This window comes from Lepidochelys kempii, chromosome 5 (genome assembly GCF_965140285.1).
Source record: "Lepidochelys kempii isolate rLepKem1 chromosome 5, rLepKem1.hap1, whole genome shotgun sequence".
NCBI classification, from domain to species: domain Eukaryota; kingdom Metazoa; phylum Chordata; order Testudines; family Cheloniidae; genus Lepidochelys; species Lepidochelys kempii.
In genome coordinates this window covers 21,878,808-21,903,382 of record NC_136384.1, presented here as the reverse complement: position 1 = coordinate 21,903,382, position 24,575 = coordinate 21,878,808, and the positions used below count along the sequence as shown (strand labels likewise).

Sequence of the window (24,575 nt, the reverse complement as noted above, 5' to 3'; positions counted from 1 at the left end):
GTGCTCAATCCTGACAGATCCCACAAGAGTCTAGTTTTTGTTGCCTGGGAGATCTTATTTACCATTTAAAAGGTGCTAGCTCTGAGGAATGTAGGAACCCTACTGCATTCTGGGGGTGAAATCTTCCTGTACTGACGAGTACAGCTGGTAGGAAATTTTCCAATAGAACATTTTTCTGTTGGAAAATACTGATCAGCAGAAAGCATTTTGATAAGGTCAAAACATTCTGTTCCAACCTTTTTTCAGTGGAACTTTTTAATGTTTCAAAATGACTTTGCATTTCAATTATGTATTAATTATATATTCTTACATTATGTTATATAAACCAAGTTCTAATCAGAATGAAACTTTCTGAGTTTATTGAAACAAAATATTTTGGTTGACCCCAAACTAATGTTTTTTTCAGAATTTTGTCTTGTGGGAAATTTCAATGCATTTTGCTTTTGCTCCATTTCAGAATGAGAACAAATTTCAGAATTCTGGAATTTCCCACAAAATGAAAAATCAATTTCTCATGCAGTTCTCCTGTTAAAAGCTGCACCTGAGGAGGCGAGTGAAGTCATGCTTGTGTTCCAAGAACCATTCTGCTGGCACTTATTATTGATATTTATGTTTAAAAGTTGATTTCAAGTTGTCTCTTCCATTTTGGCACCTTATATCTCAGGAGTACATTAATCATGGAAATAAGTTTACTTTCCATCTCTTATTCCCACACCTAGTGAAGACTGCTTAGTTTTAAACACCTGTACTAATATAATAAAGGGGAGATGTAGTCTAACGTTACCACCCTTAAAGAATGCTACTTGATATTCAAAGAGATAGCTAAGGAGACAACCATTAGCCATAGTGAGTCAAAATCACAAAAAAGAAGAGTAAATTTGGTGGCAGCAAAAAACAAATTATTTTATCTTTTGTTACCCCTTTTGACCCAAGTGGTTAGAGAAATTTGGGGGGTTGTGAGTTGTTTTTGATAGGAGAAGTTGATGATGGAGTCAGGTATTTCTCTGTTTATTTATGAAGAATGTATGTAAAGTCATGCTTCCCTGAACACATTAGGGATCAAACAGCAGGAAACATTTTATTTTATTTTGCTCACAGTTCCAAGCCTCTTTCTAGCCAGCACTCTACCCAAAAGCATTCCCTCTTAGCTTGTAGAGTCACATTACTAATGTTTCTCAGGTTATTGCTGGGGCTCCCTTAATGTGTGCTCTGTGTGCTTCTGTCATATTTTTGCTGCTTCTGTCTCTCACACACAACACTATAAATAATACCTGGCGCCAGGTGAAAACCCCTCCACCTCTACCCGCATAGCTCACATTGCTGACTGCCCCTGCATAACCTGTATTTTGGGTGGTGGCTCCTATCCTATTCCATAAAGGAGCTTAATTGTTTTGTTTTGTTTTGTTTTTACATTTAGCTGAGTGGAGAGTGGTGGTTATGTTCCAATGAGGTTTATTTCAACTCCCAGCATAACACCTCTAAGCCGAGCCAGCTGATTGGAGAACAATCCATTGTTACAAGCAAGGATCTAATAGTAAACTGTAGAGTTTCCTCCAATTTTCATATAGCCAAATTTTGTGTCCTGTGCACAACCTGAGGAAATGGATGGAGTGAAAAGGAACTATGCAGGGAGTTGAGGAAGATGGAATCATAGCCTTTCAATTTAGGGGCAAACAATGGAGCACCCACCTATATTGCCCTAAGAATGGGTTTTAGCCAGTGGAGTGGGGCAGGCACAATGGGGGAGCCAGATGTAACTCTCTCTCTCTCTCTCTTTCTCTGTCGGTCTCTCTTAGACACACAGGCAGAAGGATTGTGCCACCCAGTAACATAATCTCTTCCCAACCTCCCTTTGGGAATTGGTTTTCTGGACAGCTGTGTATTAAAAGCACCATCCACCTTTTCACCAAAATTACCAGAAGAGACCAAAGCCTTTCGCCATGACAATGACACTTTGAAAACTGACACCCTCACCCCTTCTAACGCTAAACCCTTGAGAAAAAAGCAGAGGAAATTAATTTTAAAACACCCCAAAAACAAAAGCAGAGTTGTAACCCCCAAATGGGAGACATGTCAGAGATTCCATGAAATCCAGTAAGAATTTTGCCATTGCTATGAATTTTTCGTATAAGACATTCAGTGATGGGTAATGGGAAGCGATATAAAACCAATTAGATAGACAGATAGATTGATCGATCTAACCCGATGTAATTTACGAAGTTATAAGTACGTTATTTTAAAAGATTAGCTAACAACTCAAATGTTTCTGAAAGGAATCAGGATGACACGTTAAATGGGGATGCTGGGTCTGCTTGCCTTTTGTACATTGTGAAGGATAAGGGACAAAAATCAGGTTGGCGTGGGTTTTTTTTGCTATTATGTAAAAAATGTTTCTTAATGTAAAGTAGAATAACAGGTTTACATTTAAATTACCTAGTCCTTTATTCCTAGCTATGAAAAGTATGCTGGGGAGAATTCTAAATAATGTAAATAAGGTTATCATATGGCTATAAATAAAAAGGTTTTCTCTTAGCTGATTTTGCTGGTTATTTGCATGCTCTTGTTTATTATAAATCATTCTTAAAGAATGGCACAATCAGCATCTGTCCCACTATAAGGAAACATACGTTTTGTTGCTGCTAAGTTTACCTTCCAGCACTGTGGCATATAATATATTTTTAAATCAAAGTTCTATTCTTAAAATGATGCTTTTTGTAAATGTAATTTTTTTCAAAGGAAAGATTTATAAAATATAAACATATAAACAGAAATGCGTTGGTGTCACTCGGCTATTCTCCCATTGTAAGAACACAAGAAGAGACGTTTAACTGATTGAGGACCTGATGCAAAATCCATTAAGGTTGATGGAAAGATTCCCATTGATTTTAATGGGGTTTGGATCAGGCCTTGAAAAATGCAAATGTGCACCTTTAGTTGTGTATAAAATAACTGTGCTGTGCATCTAAAACAACATAGCATGTTTATTCTTCTGTCCATGTATAATTTACCTTCTTCCATACTGCCCAAATCATTGGATACACTTTCCTTATATTGTAGGTCTAGTAACCACTCTATCTTTATCCGATTCTTGTCCTAAAACTCATGTCTTTCATCAGTCCTATCCATTCTATTTTTTCATTGTAACATTAAAAATGCAGTAATAATTGACTGCAAGAGTCGGATCAGGCAGAGAGCTGTAGCCTACTGCAAGGTACCGAACACCCTCAATTCCCAGTACCTTGCAGAATGGTTTCTTACCAGACCTCATCAAGAAAAACAGCAGCACTAAAAGCTCAGTCCTACCGTCACTCAACTTGTCTGCTTTATCTTCTGCTCTATATTTAGGCTCTGATCCTTCAAACACTTACACGCGAGTCAGCCCTTTGAAGTCAGTGGGGCAACTAATGTGCTTAAGTTAAGCATGCGCTTAGGATCAGGGCCTTAGGATTGGAAGAGTCTTCGAAGAGAGACTTTAGTCATGGTATGACCACTGTTGGAATACTGTGTCCAGTTCTGGTATCCACAATTCAATAAGGATGTTGATAAATTGGAGAGGGCTCGAACAAGAGCCACGAGAATGATTAAAGGATTAGCAAACAAGTCTTATACTGATAGACTCAAGGAGCTCAACCTATTTAGCTTAACATACAGAAGATAGAAGGATGATTTGATTATAGTCTCTAAGTACCTACATGGGGAACAAATATTTGAAAATGGGTTGTTCAATCTAGTAGAGAAAGGTATTACAAACATGAACCAATGGCTGGAAGTTGAAGCTAGACAAATTTAGACTAGAAATAAGGTGTACATTTTTAACAGTGAGCATAATTAGCCATTGGAACAATTTACCAATGGTCATGGTGACACTAAAGTGGGAGGAGAGGTAGATACGCTGGAGTGTAGGGATAGGATACAGAGGGACCTAGACAAATTAGAGGATTGGGCCAAAAGAAATGTGATGAAGTTCAGAAGGACAAGTGCAGAGTCCTGCACTTAGGACGGAAGAATCCCATACACTGGTACAGACTAGGGACCAAATGGCTAGGCAGCAGTTCTGCAGAACAGGACCTAGGGGTTACAGTGGACGAGAAACTGGATATGAGTCATCAGTGTGCCCTTGTTGCCAAGAAGGCTAATGACATTTGTATAAGTAGGGGCATTGCCATCAGATTGAGGGACGTGATCATTCCCCTCTATTCAACATTGCTTGACAAAGCCCTGGCTGGGATGATTTAGTTGGGGATTGGTCCTGCTTTGAGCAGGGGGTTGGACTAGATGACCTCCTGAGGTCCCTTCCAACCCTGATATTCTATGATCCTATGATTCTATGGTAGATTCTCCATCACTAGCAATTTTTAATTCAAGATTGGATGTTTTTCTAAAAGATCTGCAGTAGGAATTACTTTGAGGAAGCTCTATGGCCTGTATTATACAGGAGTCATACTAGATTATTACAATGGTCCCTTCTGGCCTTGGAATCTATGAGTCAGTGGTACAGAACAGGCCTTTTATCTTTTTTTATTTTGCCCATAAACTGCCAATGCACACTGATGGTGCTATCACAACGTTAACAGTAGTTCCTGAACCATGATAAACAAATATTTGTAAGAAGCCCACATCCTGAACATATTTTCTACCAAGTAATATGATTATTATCATGAGGACCCCTTTGACCAAGCCATGTTGAAAATTACGTATAATGTTTTATAACTACCAAAGATAAATAGCATAGTAGGTACTGTAGTTAGACCCTGTTGTGTGGGGCTGGGCAGCAGCCCCAACCTGACCCTGCCTCCAACCTGACCCCGATGTATGGGGTCAGATGGCAGCCCCGACCCCAGACCTTCGTGTGTGGGGCCAGGCGGCAGACCAGATCCCAGACTCTACTGTGTGTGGGCTGGGCAGCAGCCCAACCCCAAAGCTGATCTCTGTTGTGTGGGGCCAGGTGGCAGCCCCAACCCAACCCTACCGCCAACCCCGACTCTGACCCCTGCTGTGCAGGACCGGGTGGCAGCCCTAACCCCGGACCTCACTGCATGGCAGCCCAAGCCCTTTACCCCACCACCCTTTAACACACAGCTGGGCTGCAGCTGTGTGCTAATTGGGCCGCATGCGGCCCATGGCCGCAGGTTGAGAACCACTGTACTATATGTTTATACACTGAGGCCCTGATCTCAGTTAGGGCTTCTATGCTCGACTGTAATACAACTAATAATAAAAGTGTACCTTTAAAAACATTGTATAGCTACAACAATTAGTAGATGGCTGAATTTTGAGAAGAGTTGGTACATAAGTGTAGTTCTTGAAAAGAAATATTTAAGGTGATAATTTCAAGTTATTCATCATGGCTGGAAACACAGCTCTATTTGCTGTATAAATTCTCTGTTTCAGTGAGCCATTATTGTTGATCTGCAGAAAGGCATGGATGGAACAAAACAACTAAATGTTAGGCTAAATTACTTGGCATTGTCACTTTTAAATGTCTATCATTTCGTGGAATTATGGAGAAAGTAAAAAGGTTTACAGGGAAAGTGGACAGTAAAGGAGACAAAGGAGTTTCAGGTTTTTTACATTCAGGTTCATGTGTCACAAATTTATAATGGGTTCAGTTGTTTCTGAAGAGCTCACGTTACTTTCTATTCACTTTGACTTCCCAAGCTGTACCAGAGAATGGCAATGTCTGACTTACCTATGAAATATCTGATCATCTTCAATGTCTACTAAATATATATCTCCGATCTAATATGATAAGTGTAACCCATGCCTGCTAGGTGTGGCACTCTGTCCCCCTCTAGTGGTAGCTAGGCCCTCTAGACCTTGACAAGCCTGCTACAGCACTAGCTTGGGGGCTTGGGGCTCCAGCAGGCAAGGGGAGATGGAAGGGGCAGGGTAGGGGTGGGGCCTTGGGCGGAAGGGTGAAGCCAGGGAGCTAGCCTCCCCAAAGGTGGGTTTCATCTGCCCTCCAGGACAAGAGTCTATCTTTTAGAAAAACCTCCAGGCAGGATTTAAAAATTACTAGTGATGGAAAATCCACCACAACCCTTGGTAAATTGTTCCAGTGGTTACCTACCCTGACTGTTAAAAATTTGCACCTTGTTTCCAGTCTGAAATTGTCTAGTTTCAACTTCCAGCCCTATAATAGGGGACCCAGTGACTATCATTCTGATCTGGCAATGTTACGCTAATTTTGCACAGGTGTAAAAGACTGCACAAGATTGCAAGGCAGTAGATTATCAGGTCCTGTATTGCAAAATGATTAGATTATCATCTAATCATCTTGTTCACTGGACAGTGTGACACGGTGTTAGCTAACATGAGTCAAAACAGATCAAACTTCTCACCAAGTGTTCATGTCTCCTCATCCCACTGCATTCAGCAGTGCCTCTCTGCTCAGACAGTGTGAACAGACTCTTAACACTTTAGGAAAAAGAGATATGGCCAAGAAAAAACAAAGGGAGAACAAGACGCCAGCCAGAGATCTGTTGGTGAGCCTAGCAGCACTTCACCTACAATGGTGGCACAATATAGAGCCCTGTAGGAACACAAAATAACACAAATCCTGGGTTGCTCTGAATGCACTCCTTGGACCTCTGGACAACCAGACCAATTGCTCCCCCACCTGCCAGCTAGTACTGGTACTGCCATCCAGAAGCATTCAAAAATCATGTATCAGGACCCAAAAAACATAAGATTGGCTTAAAAATCAGGAGAATTTTTAAAATAATTTGTGGGAAGGGGTATTTTTTTCTGATTTTTGCAGCTTTGGGATTCACATTTTCAAGCTTCCTCCACCGTCATGAAGGCTAGAAATGTGTGTTTGTGTGTCTGTCTTTTTAATAAAAGCTGATATTTTTCTGGTAAGAACATGAGTCCAGAAGCTAGGAATTTAAACCCCCTCCAAAAACAAATATAATAAAACTTGCAATAAAATCACAAGAGTAGGCTGGAATCAGCTACTGTTTATGAATTCCCCAACAGAGAAATCAGTATGGAACACAAAGATCTAATCACCTGTGTTGTTGACAAGAAAATGGGCAATAAAAGATGTTTCTACATTGCTGATGTGGCTGTTTGAGTGTTCTATGTATTTGCATGTTTGTGGGTAGAAATGTAGTAAAATATAATCCTTAGCCAAGAGAGCCAAGCCCCGGTTTGACATGCTTCACACATACTCATAAACTTAGATAGCAGCAGGTAGATTTACTGATGACACAGTTTGCATTGTCCAGCTCCTGTCATGATTACAAACCATTCAATTATTATCCACATTTTTATTCACTTTTTTGTATCCACATTTCCAGGCAATCCCAAATCAGAAGTAACTTGTTATAAGGATGGCCAAGATATTAGAAGGCTGAAGGATATTTCTAAATATAAAGTACTGGAGGAGAATCATGTTCATACCTTTTACATTTGTTTAGGTAAGAACTCACTGTGTGGTGTAATGCAGCTTCTTCTTTAGAACTCTGCCAGAAGTTGGGAATGAGTGACTGGGAATGGATCTCTTGATGATCACCTGTTCTGATCTTTCCCTCTGGGGCACCTGGCATTGGCCACTGTCAGAAGACAGGATACTGGGCTAGATGGATCTTTGGTCTGACCGAGTATGGCTGTTCTTATGTTAGGAATTCAGGAAATTAAGTTTTGTGTGGTTATAGGACAACCAAAGAAAGACATTTGTGTTGCTGTATGGAAGTTTACAATACAGCCTGACAATCCTTTGGCTATCAAAGCATATTAAAATATATTATTATTATAATCCTTCACTATTATATCTTTTTTTAACAAATAGCTTTCATAACATATAAGATCTTTAAGCACAAAAAGGGGAAAGCTACCGTCTAAAATTTATGCCCAGAAGTCACAGTATATCTTGACCACATACTGACTCTGTAAATTCAAGTAATCAGCAGTTTTATTAAACCCTCCACAGAATTCCTACATTTAAGTGCTCAGAGGCACTCGTTCTCCTTTGAATTTCCTGAATATTCTCACAGTGCCTAAGAGAGACGTCTTCTGGAGGTCACTGATCATGAGATCTTGTGCTCCTAACATGTATTTAAACTGTTCATTCATACCCTTACAGATCATCAGTAATCACTGGGATCGTCTTTGTTCTAGTTTTCCATAATCGTTCCACTTTGCAGCAGAACTCTTCATACTTTGTCATATTCTCTTCTTGTTTCTCTTTTATGTTTGTGTCTGCTGGTATGGCAATATCAATTAACAATGTCTTGTTTGTCTTATTTTCTACAACAATTATGTCCAGTGTGTTTGCCTGCACCTTTCGGTCTTTGACAATTGCCACACCCTATAAAATCTTAGCCTCTTCGTTCTCTAAAGTGATTTCATTTTTGTGGTTTTAATACCAAATGGGTCATTTAAATCCATATTTGCCACAGAGGCTACGATGCAGACACTTGGTGACCTCACTGTGTATCTGTTCAGATACTCTCTTCCAGCCAGGCTCACATAGGCACTCAACACATGCTCCATTGTCTCTTCCATTTTGAAAAACATTCTGCAGTTCAGTGAAAAATTCTGTCAGTTAATTTTGTTTTGAATGTAATTAAGCCTTAAGAACTGCTCTTGTGCACTCACAGTAAGGCTCTCTGTCTCTCTTTTGAGGTATCCTTCTATAAGCATGACTCTGGCTCTCTTTTCACTACTGTCCAAGCATTGATTTATGTATAAATCTTTTGAGTCTTTGGCGATTTGCATTCTCCTTACTTTTATGCTTTCCTTGGGCTGGGATGCATGCTTGACCATCCCTTGTAATCATTAACTGATGATCTTTTATTCTGGCTGACTCCTCATATATGTTCATATTATACTCTTTGTCAATTGCTTTCTCCACATATGGCAAACCTTTTACTACATCACACCATCAGATGTACATGCTGTGCCCCTCTTGACTGATATTTATTGCTCTATGCATCTCCAGGAGCTTTCTTGTTTGGTTATCAAATTTTTTCTTCTCCTTTTGATTCTACTTTATCACTCCAGCAGTGTATCATACTACTGATATCTCCCACATATTAATGGTTCAGATCAAATTCTTTGAGTTGAGTTTTGCCCTTTAGAGTAATTATTATTTTGTGTGTAATATTCTTTCTCCACTTCTTTATGTTGTAACTCTGATAGTCCCCTGATTCCAAGGTATTTGTAGGGGCCATGCTGAGAGATATCTTGGATAGTACCTTCGTTAACTTGTATGGCATCTGATTATACCAGTTTGCTCCTCTTTACAGACATCAACAAACATTTAGCCAACCCAGCCATAGCTTTGTCTCTTCCCCAAACTTTTCTACATGTCGTTAATCTCTGTATCCCCTCTTGTGACTGTCCACATAGTTTAAGATCATCCATGTATAGCAAATGGCTAACTGGTTGTTGCTCTGATAAGCAAATTTGTCTCATGGACCATCCAGGTCAGCAGCAGAATCGCTATCACAAACACCTTTGGTGATAAGGATTTCTCTTGAAAGTTTCCCCTTTTAATTTGAACCCCATCAGCAAAACTTCCTTGCAGGTAGAGTTCAGTGTTCCACTTAACCATAGATTGCTGCAGAAAGGAAATGATCTTTGGATGAAACTTGTGTGTTTCCAGTGTCTTAATGATCCGCGAATGTGGGATGCCATCATATGCTTTTTGGTAGTCTATTACTTTTAGTACCACCCTAGCACCTAGGAGCCCTAGTCATGGACCAGGACCCTACTGTGGCAGGCACTGTATAAACACAGATCACAAAGACAATCCCCAACCCAAAGGGTTTACAATCTAAGTATAAGACATAAGACAGCAGGTGAATACAGACTGATAATGGGGGAAGTATATAGATATGGGAGTATATATTCTCTATATAAATAACATTGTACAGAAGTACGGATGGGTAGAAATATGAACAGTACAGACAAATGACATGAAGACTAGGTAGAAAACAAGAGAACAAACTTTGGAGAAAAACGTCAAAGGAAATGGTTAAGGGGGAGATTTTCAAAGGTCCAGAGGGCAGTTAGGTGCCCAATTCCCTTTGAAAGTCTCCCTTTGTAAATCTCCCACTGTGTATTTGAAGACTTTAAGTTCTCAGAAAAACAACTCATGTAAATGTAAAAGAGTTTACAAAGAGGGACATTTTGCATCCTGGTCCTAACCAAACGCAGTAGAGAAATGAAAACCAGTGAGTGCTATGAATGTTGAACAAAGAGGGAGGGAGAGAAAAATATAAAATTCAGATACTCAGGTTTACAAATTTTGTCCAGTGGCAAAAAATTCCCACCAACATCAGTTGAGGCAGCATTAGGCCCATAATTCCCACTGAAATCAATGGAAGCAGGATTGGGTTCAAATATATCCACAATTACAGCCCTTCCCTCTATTTCCCCCCAAGTAAAGGAAAACAGTTCAAAAATCAGAATTTTCCTTCCATGGGAAAATTTGATATTTCAAAATTATTTTCCTGAATCTGAACTGGAACGAAAAGTCAAAATATTGAAAACTTTCACAAAGTGGGAAAACTCCAACTATTTTCAAATTGGAAATCTTTATATGGAAAATGTTGACATTTTCAATCAAAACAGTTTGACATGTTGAAATAAAATTTTTCATTTAAAAAACATTTCAAAACCAACATTTTCAGTTTTAATGGAGATTTTTAAAAACTAGATTTTAAACCAAATTTTTCATTTCAATTTTTCTGATCAATTTTGTTGTTGCTGTTGGTGAAACTGACATTTTCCCACAGGATATTTTCCAGTGGAAAAAAAATAGACAAGCTCAAATAGCCAGTGTGAGAGTTTAAGAAGAATTAGATATATGGGAATTTTAAAAAGAGTAGTAGTAAGCTATTTTTGAGACAGAAGGAAACAAATAGCAACAGACAATGCCAAAATTTCAAAGAAGGATAACTCTTTAACGACCTGTAACTCAAAAACAACCTTTCTTCCCTTGCCTGAAGAGTAAATGTGGCATTTTCATACCATACCAGTGTCTATTGCTCAGTTGTTCCTTGATAGAGCTGGATAGGAAATGGTTTTCCCATCACATAAGAATTTTTGAGATCTTGAAATCTTTTCCTATCCCAAAATGAGACAAAAAGTCTCAAACAATCTCAAACATTTTTGCAAACCCAAAATCCAAAACTATTTTCTGATTGGGTCACTCAATGGGATTTTGAAAACATTTTGTTTCAATTTCAACTTTTTTTTTTAAATTAACCTTTATTTATCAAAAATTATAAATTACCTTCAATTTTTAAACGAAAGCCATTTTGAAATTGAAAACTAAATTTTCATTTTGAAAATGTCAAAATGGGACATTTAGACAATTTCAGAACTTTTTTTCCAAAGAATTTTTTAATTGAGAAATTAGTTGAAACTAACCCTTTCCTGCCAACAGTTTCAGTTTTGATGAATCAACATTTTCCAACAAAAAAAATGTTTTGTCAGAAAATTGCTAACCAGTTCATTGCTGCCTGGCTCATTTCATGGTTTCAGGTCTCTGCCCATCACTGCAGTGCTACATGTCCAACCCAAATCACTTCTAATCATTGTTCTCAGCTTGTCATTTTCAGACTCATATCCTCAGTTCCATGGAATTAAGCTTTAGCACCCAATGCCAACAGTATGATACTGACAAGGAGAAACACTGCAATCATGTATGGCACAAAGTTGGCAGTGAGCAGTGGTGCTGGAACTAGGGATGCTGCTGCACCCCCTGGCTTTAAGTAGTAATAACAAACACCAAATACGTGGTTTCCATCGTCAGCACCCCCCACTATAAACATTGTTACAGCACGTCCGGCAGTGAAGGTAAAGCATTAGAGCTATATAAGCTAAGCAATCAACAACGATAAGCCTTCTTCCTTGATCCCTTATTGTCTCTGATTATTTTTTCTTGTTTAATCTTTTGTGCTGCATAATCATAATAATAATAAAAAAAGCAAAGCTGTTTGTAGGCAGGGAGAAAAAATCTGTTATTAGTGATTGGGGTCTGCTTAGATTAAGCAGCACATCAGGGGATAGTCATAGTTTTAAAAGGAGCCTGATGAGAAAATATGGTTAAGCTAACAGAATTTTTTTTTTTTTATGCATCAAAGGACCAAGAAAGGGCACATATTATTTTTCCTTTGCTGATTGCGAGTGTTGTTTATTCCTCCTGGTTAGGATCAGATCACTGGAAACATAGGATCAGATCTACCACAATTACAACAGGTAGTACTTTACTGACAAGTAGCCACACTGATTTCCAGACCAGAATTTAAGACAACAGAGGCCAAACACGCCCAAATGACAAAACCCTTTCTACATTTTAATGTAGTTAGTATTTTTCTCTTCCTTCCCAGTCTAAAGCAAATTAACGTTTCTCAGCACAAGGATACTAAGCTTGCTAGGAACCTAGCGTTGGATGTTAGTAAATGTTTCATTATTGGTCAGTGGCTGATAAATGACCATGATTAATCTTTCTTCAGCGGCTGAGATTCTTGTACTGTTACCCACTTTACTCCACATAGGCACGCCTTTCTTTTAGAAGCTAAGAATGCAGACATTTTTGTCTAAAAGCTTTTTTCCCATATAGCTTTACATTTAATAAATGAAATTTTGATAATCTCTAATATATTCCATTTTACCCCACAAAAGGAGAAAAAAGAGCTGTGTCTTGATGTCTGAATTTATAGCAGTTTTCTGAGTGGTACATAAGTATTTTTCTTGTAATAAAAAATTCCATTGTTGTATCTGACAAAATGTGCAGCAATCCAACCTTATTTTCATATCAAGAACTCTGACAGCTTTCCCCCTCGATGGTGAGATGCAGCTGAACTAAGATAATGATAACTTTATGGTAAAACTGCTTTTGGTAAAAAATATTCATGAGTTTATTCCGCATCAAAAGTAGTTACTGGAGCTCTGGTCAACCGGGAAAATTACTAGGTGTTAACACTTAAATCCACCCAACGAGAACGGATGCAGCTGATCTTCTAAAAAGCAAATTAAAACATAGATTCAAGAGAATTTTGCAGAGAGTTTTAGAGGTATTAGCACAGCATACAGGTGGGTGAGTGTGTGCATGTGGGGGGGGATATCTATATTGCTAGAATACTGATATAAATCTGTGAAGAAGGTATTCAACTTTCCCTTAACATTTTTAATCTGCTGGGTTTTTTAATCTTTTCAAAGATGAAATTGAAAGAAAAATGCAGCCCTGGGACAATATGGCTCAGGGTAAGGATATGAAGTCTTTTTATCTCTAGGTTATTGAATCAAACTTGGTCTAGGTTGCTGATGTCTAAAATTCATTACTGTGCAATGGCCTATGTGAAGTGAGTTTACAGTCTTGGCCGGCTTACTAGTGGACAGGTGTCCACATCACTAAACCCCACCACCCACAATATACACTAATTGGCATTTTGCTCTCATACTCAGTAGAGGACCCAAGAATGGAATGGGTTTTGAACTGAACTCCCTTCTTAGAATTAGATGCGGTCCTTTCACCCCAGCTGCCTGGGCTGTAGCTATTGAATGAATAAGTTGAAGGCTTCTATTTTTCAGGTTGGCACCTCCCAAAAATATTGTATACTTTATACTCAAAATGTTTGCTCCTTCTCCTTTTGAACTGCAAGAATGTCTCTGGTGGAAATCCCATAACCAGGCTGAAGTCCTCCACTACAAATTTCTTTTGTTCTTCAATTCTGCCATCTTCCTAGCTAAACAATTCTACTTCTCCAGCATAATTGAATCCCATACCCACAATCCTAGCCACTGTTTCACTTCCTTTTACTCATTCCCCAAACCCTTCCCTCCTCCTGCCTCTACTTCTCTCTCTACCCAGGATCTCACCAAGGTTGATAAAATTGGTAATATACAATGTCACCTTCCCCCTTCCCTCAGCTTGCCTTCCCTTCCCCCTTCCCCTCCTACAATTCTCTCCTCCTTTCTCCCATCACAGAGGCAGAAATTTCTCATCCACTCTCCTGCCCTAACCCCTCCATTTGCCCTAGTGGGCCCATCCCACTCCTGATCTCTCTCTCGCACACTCTCATTCCTTCCTTTACTCTTCTCCTGAACGTCACACTCTCCTCTGGCTCTTTCCCCTCACAATACAAGTGTGCTTTAGACTCTTCCTTGTTAAAGATACCCACACTTGAACCTACGTGCCTCTCTAACTACCACACCTTCTCCCTTCCATTTCTAAGCAGATTGAACACATTATCTACAATCACCAGCTGAAGTTCTACTCTTTCAAACCCATCCTAGACCTTCCCCAATCTAATTCTATCTCTTGCACTGCAGTGAAGCTGCTCTTGCCAAAACCTTTAATGACCTCTTCTTAGCCAATTTTGAGAACCAGTACTCCATCTTGATCTTCCTCGGACTGTCAGCTCCCTTTGACACCATTGACTATGCTCTTCTTCTTGAAATCTTGTCCCCCCCTCTCCCCCCCCCCCCCCTATTGGCTTCTTGGTCACAGTTTCATGTCAGTTCTGGGATTGGGGTGAGTGACCCCTCTCCTTAGGTCAGGATGATCACTTTATACAGTTTCAAGTTCTTTGTCTGCCAGGCCTCTTGAATCAAGGCAGACCAGCCTATGCTACTTCCACTGGATGAAACTTCCACTGACTTGTTTCAGCAGTGGGGATTTACATTACTTATCCCGCATTGACTTCAGTTCCTGCAGGTAGCAACATTTAGCTCACACATTGAGGCAGGGGAAAAAATCACTAACCAGTCCATAAAGATACCTAAACTATTTATAAAATTGATACAATAGTCTTAGAACATGCCATGTGTTCATAGTGTAACCCACACACCTCCTGGGTGTGTTGTTCTGTCCCATGTGGGGGTGGGGGTCAGGGTCGGGGTCGAGAGAGAGAGAGAGAGCAAGAGTATGCGATAGAGGCTCATGCCCTAAGCTCCAAAGGCCCCAGGTTCGATCTCACCTGCTGAAAACTGGGGTCATCTGTGTTGCAAGTTGGGGTTCATCCAGGAATTCAACTGGGAAGTCTCTGAAGCTCGGGATGTGCTTCCTCAGCTAGGGGAAGTATGTCACCCACACACCTTCTGGGGGTGGTGTTCTGTCCCATATAGTGGCACCGAGACCACAGAGAGAGATTAATGAGTTTTCTCTACAGCCTTAGCTAACAGCCAGTTGGCTTTTAGCTCATTGCGGTAAAGGCTCATGCACTAAGCTCCTGAGGCCCCAGGTCTGATCCCACCTGCCAACAACTGGCGTCTGTCAGTGTTACAATAGCATCTGTTTCATCTCAATATAACAGTCTGTAAATATGTCATGTTTCGAAAGCACTGCATCTGTCACTGTCACAGCCAGAATATGTCTAAATTTTGCTGATTCTTTCCACATAACATCTCTAAGTCAAGGCCCTTCCTATTCATCCACACAGCCAAAACTCTCGTCCAGGCTCTCATCTTGTATCTTGATTACTGCAAAATCCTTCTGGACTCCCTTCTGAGGGGAACGGAGGCATCCATCTGCCAACCTGATAGGATGTCCTGGAAGGTGTGCTGCTTCCCTGGAGCCCACATCCGAAACATTACAGAAAGGTTGCCGATGCTCACCCATCCCTCTAATCTCTACCTTATGCTACTCATCCATGTGGGTACTCATGATACTGTGAGATCTGACCCTGAACAAATCAGCAGTGACTACAGTGCTCTGGAAGCTAGAGTGAAGGAGTAAGGGATGCACGTTGTGTTCTCGTCCATCCTCCCACTTGAGGGTAAGAGCCCAGGCAGGGACACACACATCCTGGAGATGAACACATGGCTGTGCAGGGCTTTGGGAGGACTTTGGCTTCTTTGACCATGGGATGCTGTGCCAGGAAGAAGGCCTCTGGGAAGAGATGGGGTCCACCTGACCAAGAAAGGGAAGAGCATCTTCATGCACTGACTCACCAACTTAGTGAGGAGAGTTTTAAACTAGGTTCAATGGGGGAAGGTGACAAAAGCCCAGAGGTAAGTATAAAAAAAGATGACATTAATAGAGGGTTAGATGTTGGGAGGGACATGGAAAATTACAATAGGGTCAAAGGAGCAACAAGAAGGAAATCAGTGGTGGAAACTGATCAATATTTCAGATGTCTGTACACAAATGCAAGGAGTATGGGGATTAAACAGGAAGAACTGGAAGCATTAGTACATAAGATAAATTATTATTTAGATGGCATCACAGAAACTTGGTGGGATAAGTCTCAGTATAGAGGGGTATAGCTGTTCAGAAAGGACAGTCAGGGGGAAAAGGGAGGAGGGGTTGCATTATACATAACAGATATATACACTTGCTCTAGGTCCAGAAAGAGGTGGGAGGCAGACCAACTGAGAGTCTCTGGGTAAAGATAAAAGGGTTAAAAAATAAGTATGATGTCATAATGGTGTCTACTATAGACCACCAAATCAGGAAGACAAGGTGGGTGAGGAATTTCTAAAGCAAATAACAGAAATATCCAAAACATTGGACCTGGTAGTAATGGGGGACTTTAACTACCCAGACATCTTTTGGGAAAGTAATAAGGCAAAACACAAAATTTCCAGTAAGTTTTTGGAATGTAACGGGGACAACTTTTTATTACAGAAAGAGGAGGAAGTGACCAGGGGGACAGCCAATTCAGACTTGATTCTGACCAACAGGGAGGAACTGGTAGCAAATCTGAAGGTGAAAGGCGATCTGGGTGACAGTGATTGTGAAATGATAGATTTCATTATTCTAAGGAAAGGAAGAAGTGAGAGCAGCAGAATAAAGATAATGGACTTCAAAAAAAGCAGACATTAACAAATTGTAGAACTGGTAGGTAAGATCCCATGGAAAGAAAATCTTAAAGGCACAACTGCAAACTATTCTGATTCAAAGGAAAAATCAGAAAAACAGTAAGAGGGCAATATGGCTCTATCAGGAGCTCTTTAATGACCTGAAAATAAAAAAAATGAATCCTACAAAAACTGGAAACATGTTCAAATTGATAAGGAGGAGTACAAAAGAACAGCACAAGTATGTAGGGACAAAATCAGAAAGGCTAAGACACAAAATGAGTTACACCTGGCAAGGGACATAAAAGGCAATAAAAAGAGATTCTTTAAATACATTGGGATCAAGAGAAAGATGAAGGAAAGTGTACGTCTTCTACTTAGCAGGGAAGGAGAGCTAATAATTGATGCCATCAATAAAGCAAAGGTGCTTACTGCCTATTTTGCTTCAGTCTTCACTAGAAAGGCTAATGACCAGATATTAATTGCTCACAATTAATATTAACAACCATGGCCATGGGGAAGGAATGCAAGCCAAAGTAGGGAAAGAACAGGTTAAAGAATATTTAGATAAGTTAGATGTATTCAAGTCAGCAGGGCCTGAGGAACTAACTGAAGCAATCTTCGAGCCATCAGCAATTGTTTTTGAGAACTCCTGGAGGATAGGAGAGGTCCCAGAAGAGTAGAGAAGAGCAAACATAGTACCTATCTTTAAAAAGGGGAACAAGGAGTACATGAGGAATTATAGACCAGTCATCCTAACTTCTATACCTGGAAAGATACTGAAGTAAATTATTAAACAATCAATTTGTAAGCACCTGGAGAATAATAGGGTTATATCATCAGCATGGATTTGTCAAGAACAAATCACACCAAACCAACTTAATTTCCTTCTTTGATAGGATTAATGACTTACTGGATCGGGGAAGGAGGAGGGGGGAAGTAGACATGATATATGTTGATTTTAGTAAGGCTTTTGACATAATTCTGCACCACATTCTCATAAACAAACTAGAAAAGTGTGGTCTAGATGAAATTACTATAATGTGGGTACACAACTGGTTGAAAGACCATACATACTCAGAGAGTAGTGACCAATGGTTTGCTGTGAAATTGGAGGGTGTATCTAGTGTGGTCCCATGGGGGTCTGTCCTGGGTCTGGTACTATTCTATATTTTCATTAATGACTTGGATAATGCAATTTGCTTTACAATTTGCAGATGAGGGGGTGCAAACACTTTTGGAGACTAGATTTACAGTTCAAATGATCTTGAAAAACTGAAGAATTGGTCTGAATTCAAAAGATGAAATTCAATAAAGACAAGTGCAAAGTCCTTCACTTACAAAGGAAAAATCAAACGCACAGCTACAAAATGGGAAATAACTGGCTAGGTGGTAGTACCGCTGAAAAGGATCTGGAGGTTATAGTGGACCATAAACTGAGTAATTAATGTGACGCAGCAGCAAAAAAAGCTACTATGATTCTGGAGTGTATTTAAAGGAGCATTGTATGTAAGACACAGGAGGCAATTGTCCTGCTCTACTCAACACTGGTGAGGCCCCAGTTGGAGTACTGTGTCCAATTCTAGGCACAATTTAGGAAAGATGTGGACAAATTGGAAAGAGTCCAGAGGAGAGCAACAAAAATGATGAAAGGTTTAGAAAACCTGACGTAAGAGGAAAGATTTAAAAAAACTGGGCATGTTTAGTTTGTAGAAAAGACTGAATGGGGACATTATAACAGTCTCCCAGTATGTTCAGGACTTATAAAGAGGATGATGGTCAATTATTCTCCATGTCCCCTGAAGGTAGGACAAGAAGTAATGAGCTTAATCTGCAGCAAGGGAGATTTAGGTTAGATATAAGGAAAATCTTTCTCACTAGAAGGGTGGTTAAGCTCTGTAATAGCCGTCCAAGGGAAGTTGTGGAGTCCCCATCATGCAACACATACCTGTCTTGGATGATCTAGGTTTACTTGGTCCTGCCACTGCACAGGGGGCTGGACTTGATGAGTTCTCAATGTTCCTTCTTTCCCTACATTTCTATGACTCTCTAGTCTCGTGAAATGCAAGCTTGCCCTGCTCAGATTGATTCAGAATGCTGCTGCAAAGATCAGTTTGCTAGCCCATCACTTTGACCATGTCACCCCTCTCTGCATCCACTCACCTGGCTCTCCCTTCTCTATTGCATCAGACATTAGCTGCTTATCTTTACTTTACTTCATGCCCTATTCCCATCTTACTTGTCTCTCATTTACTTTCAAGCTGTTGACTTCCACTTCTAATCAGCCCATTAGGCCAGCCTCCATTGCCCACTTATTAATTTTTCAAATAAGCACCTTTGTGATTTCTCCAATATTGGGAGGAGCTACCTGTTAACATCTTCAAAGTTCATTATCCTCCTTCAAATCCCTCCTTAAAACTCCCTCCTTTGCCATGATGCCTACAAAAAACATGGCAATGGGCAGGCAGCTGGTATTCTGAGACCACTGCCTAGCAGGCTGACCAATACTGTCTCATTTTTAACTTGTACTCCCCCATCTGACTGTCTGTCCATCTGTCGTCACCTAATTGTCAGCTCTTTTTGTACTGCACCTAGCGCAGTGGAGTCCTGGTCCATGACTAGGGCTCTTAGGTGCTATGATAATAAAAATAATAAATAATAATAATAATAAAAAAAACACCTAGTGACAGTGCTATAAGGACATGTGAATTGAGTAGTTGAGCTTTCTGCTACTACGCTATGACAGAGAGAGAGACTTCACGATTCTCATGATTTGGGCCAATAGAATGGTGCCCTAGATGGGAAGGAGCAAAATACCAGTTAGGGCACTTCTGTTCAGGTTCTTATTCCAGGTCCATCACCCTGGTATCTGAGCACTTCTAGTAGTGCTTTCAGTGATATGAATGTGTGATTCAGTATTTCATCCCCTTCCCCACGTCCTGATTAGACAGCAAAGGAAGATGAATCAAGAGCCTTTATTGTGTTCTGAGGATTTTTTGCCCTTCAGGACCAGTGCTGGGCCTCTGCAAGGCCTCCCCAATTAACCTTGCATCACCCCTTCCTGGAAAACTCCTATACAATATCATATAGATTAAACTAATAGGATTCTATAGAAATAGAGTTTTATACATGTTGCTGTAACATCCTATAGAATTTAACAGAGTGAGATTCTTTCTATAGGTTTTTGAACTACCCTACAGAAACCTATAGCAGAGATGTAATTCTCTATTAAATTATCAAAGAACCTATAGAAAAATTATCACACTCTATTAAATTCTCCAAAACATTTCCATAAGCAGTACATCAGAACCAGACTGGTTCCGCTGCCTCAGGGCATCTCTGTGGAAGAGGATTTGCCCCCTCAGAAAGGAAAAGAGACTGAGTTGCAGTGAGCTGTTTACTGAAGAGAGTCCAACTCCAAACAAGCCCATACATATCTACTGCTATTGACCCACTACTAGACATTAATCTAGTTCACCATGTGTCTTCATGCTGACTGACTTTGATCAGTTCCTAGTGGGACATGGCACAGACAGCAGCTGACAGCACTACTGCTGCTCTACTTAAGCTCCCATTACAGCAACTGAAATGCAACTGAAAGAGCTTGGAAGGGCAGTGGGGAAGTTTGCATGCTAGGAAAGTAACAGATCGGAAGGTTTCGGAATCTACAGCATGGAGTTAGGAGAGTGAAGGAAGATATTTTAACTGAAAAGGACTCATGGGGGGTTCATTAGATCAGGGTTCAGACACATTAGGAGAACAGTGTGAGCAAGATTTCGTTTCAGCTCTGCAAACCACACCTGTTCTGTGAATAAATATAGTACTTTATTTTCTGGGGCTGTTAAGCTTGCTCCTTTCTTGAGCACTGAATTCACGCTGGGCTCAAATCTGCCACCATTTCTTACTCTGAGTTGTACGTACCCTTACTCCCGTAGTAGTTCCACTGAAATCACAGGGACGACTCAGGGATATAGTACTGCTCAGAGTGCCTATTATTTTTACAGACTGACAAAACCAAAGATTGGAGTTGAGCTTGTTTTTTTTTTTTATTTTGTTTTATTTTGTATTTGTAATATGCCCATGAGGATTTTTGCTGCTGGAAATGGGTAATGCAAAGCAAACAGTATTATTTTAGAGAGAGATTGTCCCCAGCAATTAAGTGGAAAATTTTAGAGGGGTTTTTAAAAAGCCTAAAAAGAATAAATACATTTCTTTTTTTTTTCAGTTTTAAATTATTAGAACCTTTTTGGTATTTTGTTTGTTTTTCTTTTAGTTATTTTTTAAAACCACCTGGCTGTGAACCTACACACAATTGTACTGTTCGTGCATGACAGCCAAAAAGTGAGATGTAATATAAACAGGGAATTGAAACTGAGCAGTCTCGTTTCAGTGCTTCAGCTGCATCAAGCAAACAAGAAATCAAAATGGTAAAAAAAAAAAAAATTAAAATCCATTCAGATTGATTATTCCAAAGTGTTACTAGTAACATGTCTATGGAATTTTTATTCAGACATTGCCGTTTCAAAAAATAATTATTATTGTCCCAGAATAACTGCCAAAATAGCAAAAGTGTGTACATATGCAAAACTCACACATATACCTATAGATTCCCATTTACACATGGATATATCCAGATAAGATGCAGGAACACACATTTTGTGCAGCTAGATACATGAGGAAACATGCATATGTTGAGGGGGGCTGAAATGTGAGTGGGGGCTGTTGTTTGCCTTGGTTTATTTTGCTAGCACAAATCGCCTTTGTTGCTCCTAATGTGCTCTCGCTGAACATCTGAGCATAGAGTAGTGGTTTTATGTTGTAGTGGTTAGCAATTGCTGTCTTTTTAAAACCCTGATTTGTTCCTTTTAAAATCCTTGCAGCTCAAAGTGCAAAACATAAAAAACTAAGAAAAAATAGTACAGACGAGCAAACTTGTGGCATTTATGAAATAAATAAAATGTGTATCCTTTTCAAATTTAAGTTTTAAACTACAGCTATTTTTTAATTCACAGAGCATGGTGCTGCACTTTGTCAGATCGTCGCTCAAAATTGCTTTTGAATGATCCACTGTTCAAATTTTGTTGACGTGAAATCAGACACAAAATTTACCAAAAATTATTCTCAAACCAAAACGATGATGAAGGAGCAAGTAGAAAGAATGAAGCCAGTGCATTCAATAGGAAGGTTCAGATCAAGCTAGGCAGATTGAGAAACCTTTAGTGGAGAAAAGGAATTACTCCTATGAGTATCCACTTTAATTTCACCTGACCGGCCTCTACAAAAACTGTCTGTCAGTAGAGCAGCCTCTAGAAACAGAGATGTCATCCTCATTGGAGAATCAGTACAGAAGCGTACCTTGCTTGGAAGACAATATGAATGATAAAAACATATTTAAACTCCAAGAAAATAACAGCTGAACAACGTACGTGTCAGGAAATGCAAATGTTTTGTATACTCGAACGCTGTAGCGACACTGCTGGAAAAGCAGCCAAATGCTACAGCAGACAAGTGTATTCCAAATCAACTAGTCTAATCAATAATCATACAGACAACTGTTGTTCTACTGCTGAAGTCTTAGTTTCTAGTCAGAACACTGAAGATACCCAGGTACCTGAACATAGTATCCTCCATAAACTTCAGACTGATAATACACTGTCCAATTACCAAGCAAATATTCACACAGGAAATCAGCATAACTTTGTAGAGGACGCCTCTCAAATCTGTGACACTAACTTTGAACTTTATCCAGGCAAAACTCTAATCACAGCTGATGAGTATGATGCGCTTGAGTATCTGGAATGTTCTGATGTGATGACAGATCTTGCAAATGAAATTAAAAATTTTTATTAGAAAGTGATGATGAAGAGGATATAAAGCTGAGTAAGGATTGTGATGGGTGTGATTATTTCCTCAGCGGAATGCCTTGCCGGTTTGAAGTGTCAGATAACACTGTGCCTATGGATACCACCATTGGCTTCTGTGGTCATCACTCAAAATCCAAAGAAGTAGTTGTAAGGAGAGATCTCTCCACATACAGTCAGTCAACCTTGCAAACAGGGATGACTCTTGCTGTTGGGCACCACCAAGATAAAACTACCACAATGAAAGACAAGGGGAAGTACAAATTGCCCGTCGCTTCTACAGCGATTGAAAATGATTATCCTAGAATTGAAGAAAACAATACAAATAACCACTCAGCGGCAGATTTCTCTATTGACAAATCACAGAACATGGATTTCGTACTTGCAGAAGTGGAGTCCTCCTCTTGTGGCTTAGATAGTTCTCTGACAAATCAAGCCTCGGAGACAATGATAGGAAATAGTATGGGCAGAGACCTGTCAAATAAGAGTTCACAGCAATTAAATGGAATAAGGAGAAAACTGGCAGAAGAAAAATCTAAGGATGCTGTAGTCAATTTGACAGAGAGGCTGACAAGACACCTTTTAAATCTATTAGACTCCAAAGAACTTTGCAAACCATTAAGACACACAGGAGAATCTGTTCAAACTGAAACAAATGTTATGGATACCAGTGCACTGTTTCATAGTCCAGGAGGTGCCATTTCAAAACAAATGCACCAGGTGACAGAAAGTTTTCTAATCCAGGCTGGCTTATGTCATAGACAAGAGACAGATAAAACCAGTCATTGGGAAAGGAAATGGACTAGTGGCCTGTCTGACAAAAATCAGCTCTCAAATGAAAGTGTCTCACCCAGGGTAAGTAAAGCATTTTATAATTTAACATAAAGAGGCTTTCTAGCAACTTGAATGTACTTTATCCTATTTGCTGCAAAATAATGCAAAATGTAAATTACTTGAAAAGATACCGTTCAAACCCTTGTGAATGACAGCTACTGCTGTGAAGGAAATCTGGTTTTGAAAAAAGCCCTGATAAACCAGAAGCTGTCCTAATTATAGAGAGAGACAGATAATAGTAAAAGGCATTAATGGACAGCTGGATAGGGAAATCTGATATTTAATCTATTGCGTGTGTCTTATCCAAGCAATGTCTCTCTCTGCTTAGAAAGCTTTTCAATTGAGTGTTGCAAGTGGAGAATATACCTTAATATATGAGCATAATTTGAAAAGAAAGTGTCAAGTTCCCATCTCAGCTGCACTGATGTAAATCTAAATTAGCTCAACAGAAGTCATTTGAGAGTTAATCTGTATTTACCCTGGTGTAACTAAGATGACAATTTGATCCAAAGGGTTTGTGTTAGAAAGAGAGACAGTTTTGATTGTTTTCTTAATAAAAGAATTAAAGATTTAAATATTCTAGGAAAAAGTGGCTTATTTCTCTTTGTGAAAAGTGTATAACACTGATTCGTCTCCTAATGCTGCTGTATTAAATGGGCCAGATACTCAATTGGTGTAAATCAGCATAGATCCATTGATTTACATAGCGGTACACCAATTTTCACCAACAGAGGATTTGGCCCATACTTTTTATTTCATGTAGTAAAGACCTAAGGAAAACATTAAAATGTAACAGATCAGGCAGATTTTGTTCCTTTATCATTTGCTAAGGGAAAGGATTTTAAAATGGGTGGCAAAATTCAAGGGAAATCTTATTTATGAGAAATGCATATTTTAATTGATAACATACCATACTTGTGGTTACATAATTGTGCCTCCTATTGACTTCAATGGGAGCTGCATGAGTTCACCTCAAAATCTAATGTGCTGATAATAGGCTTTTGAAAATAAAAACAACATAAATAAAGCAAGGAGTAATTTCTTGAAGTGATGCAACATTCTGCATCTTGAAGGTAGAAAAATGGAAAACTCTCTTTAGGTGGATTCTTCTTCACCCTGACC

At 39.5% G+C, this 24,575-nt stretch overlaps 1 protein-coding gene across 1 annotated transcript in view; it reads left to right on the top strand.

The window, feature by feature from the left end:
- Positions 1–22,134: 22,134 nt before the first annotated feature.
- The window catches only part of ALPK2 (alpha kinase 2), a 68,079-nt gene continuing 65,638 nt past the window's right edge, over positions 22,135–24,575 (top strand). The window contains 2 exon segments of the mRNA XM_073346082.1: positions 22,135–22,591; positions 22,594–23,474. Of these exon segments, the coding sequence (XP_073202183.1) occupies positions 22,135–22,591; positions 22,594–23,474 (1,338 nt within the window).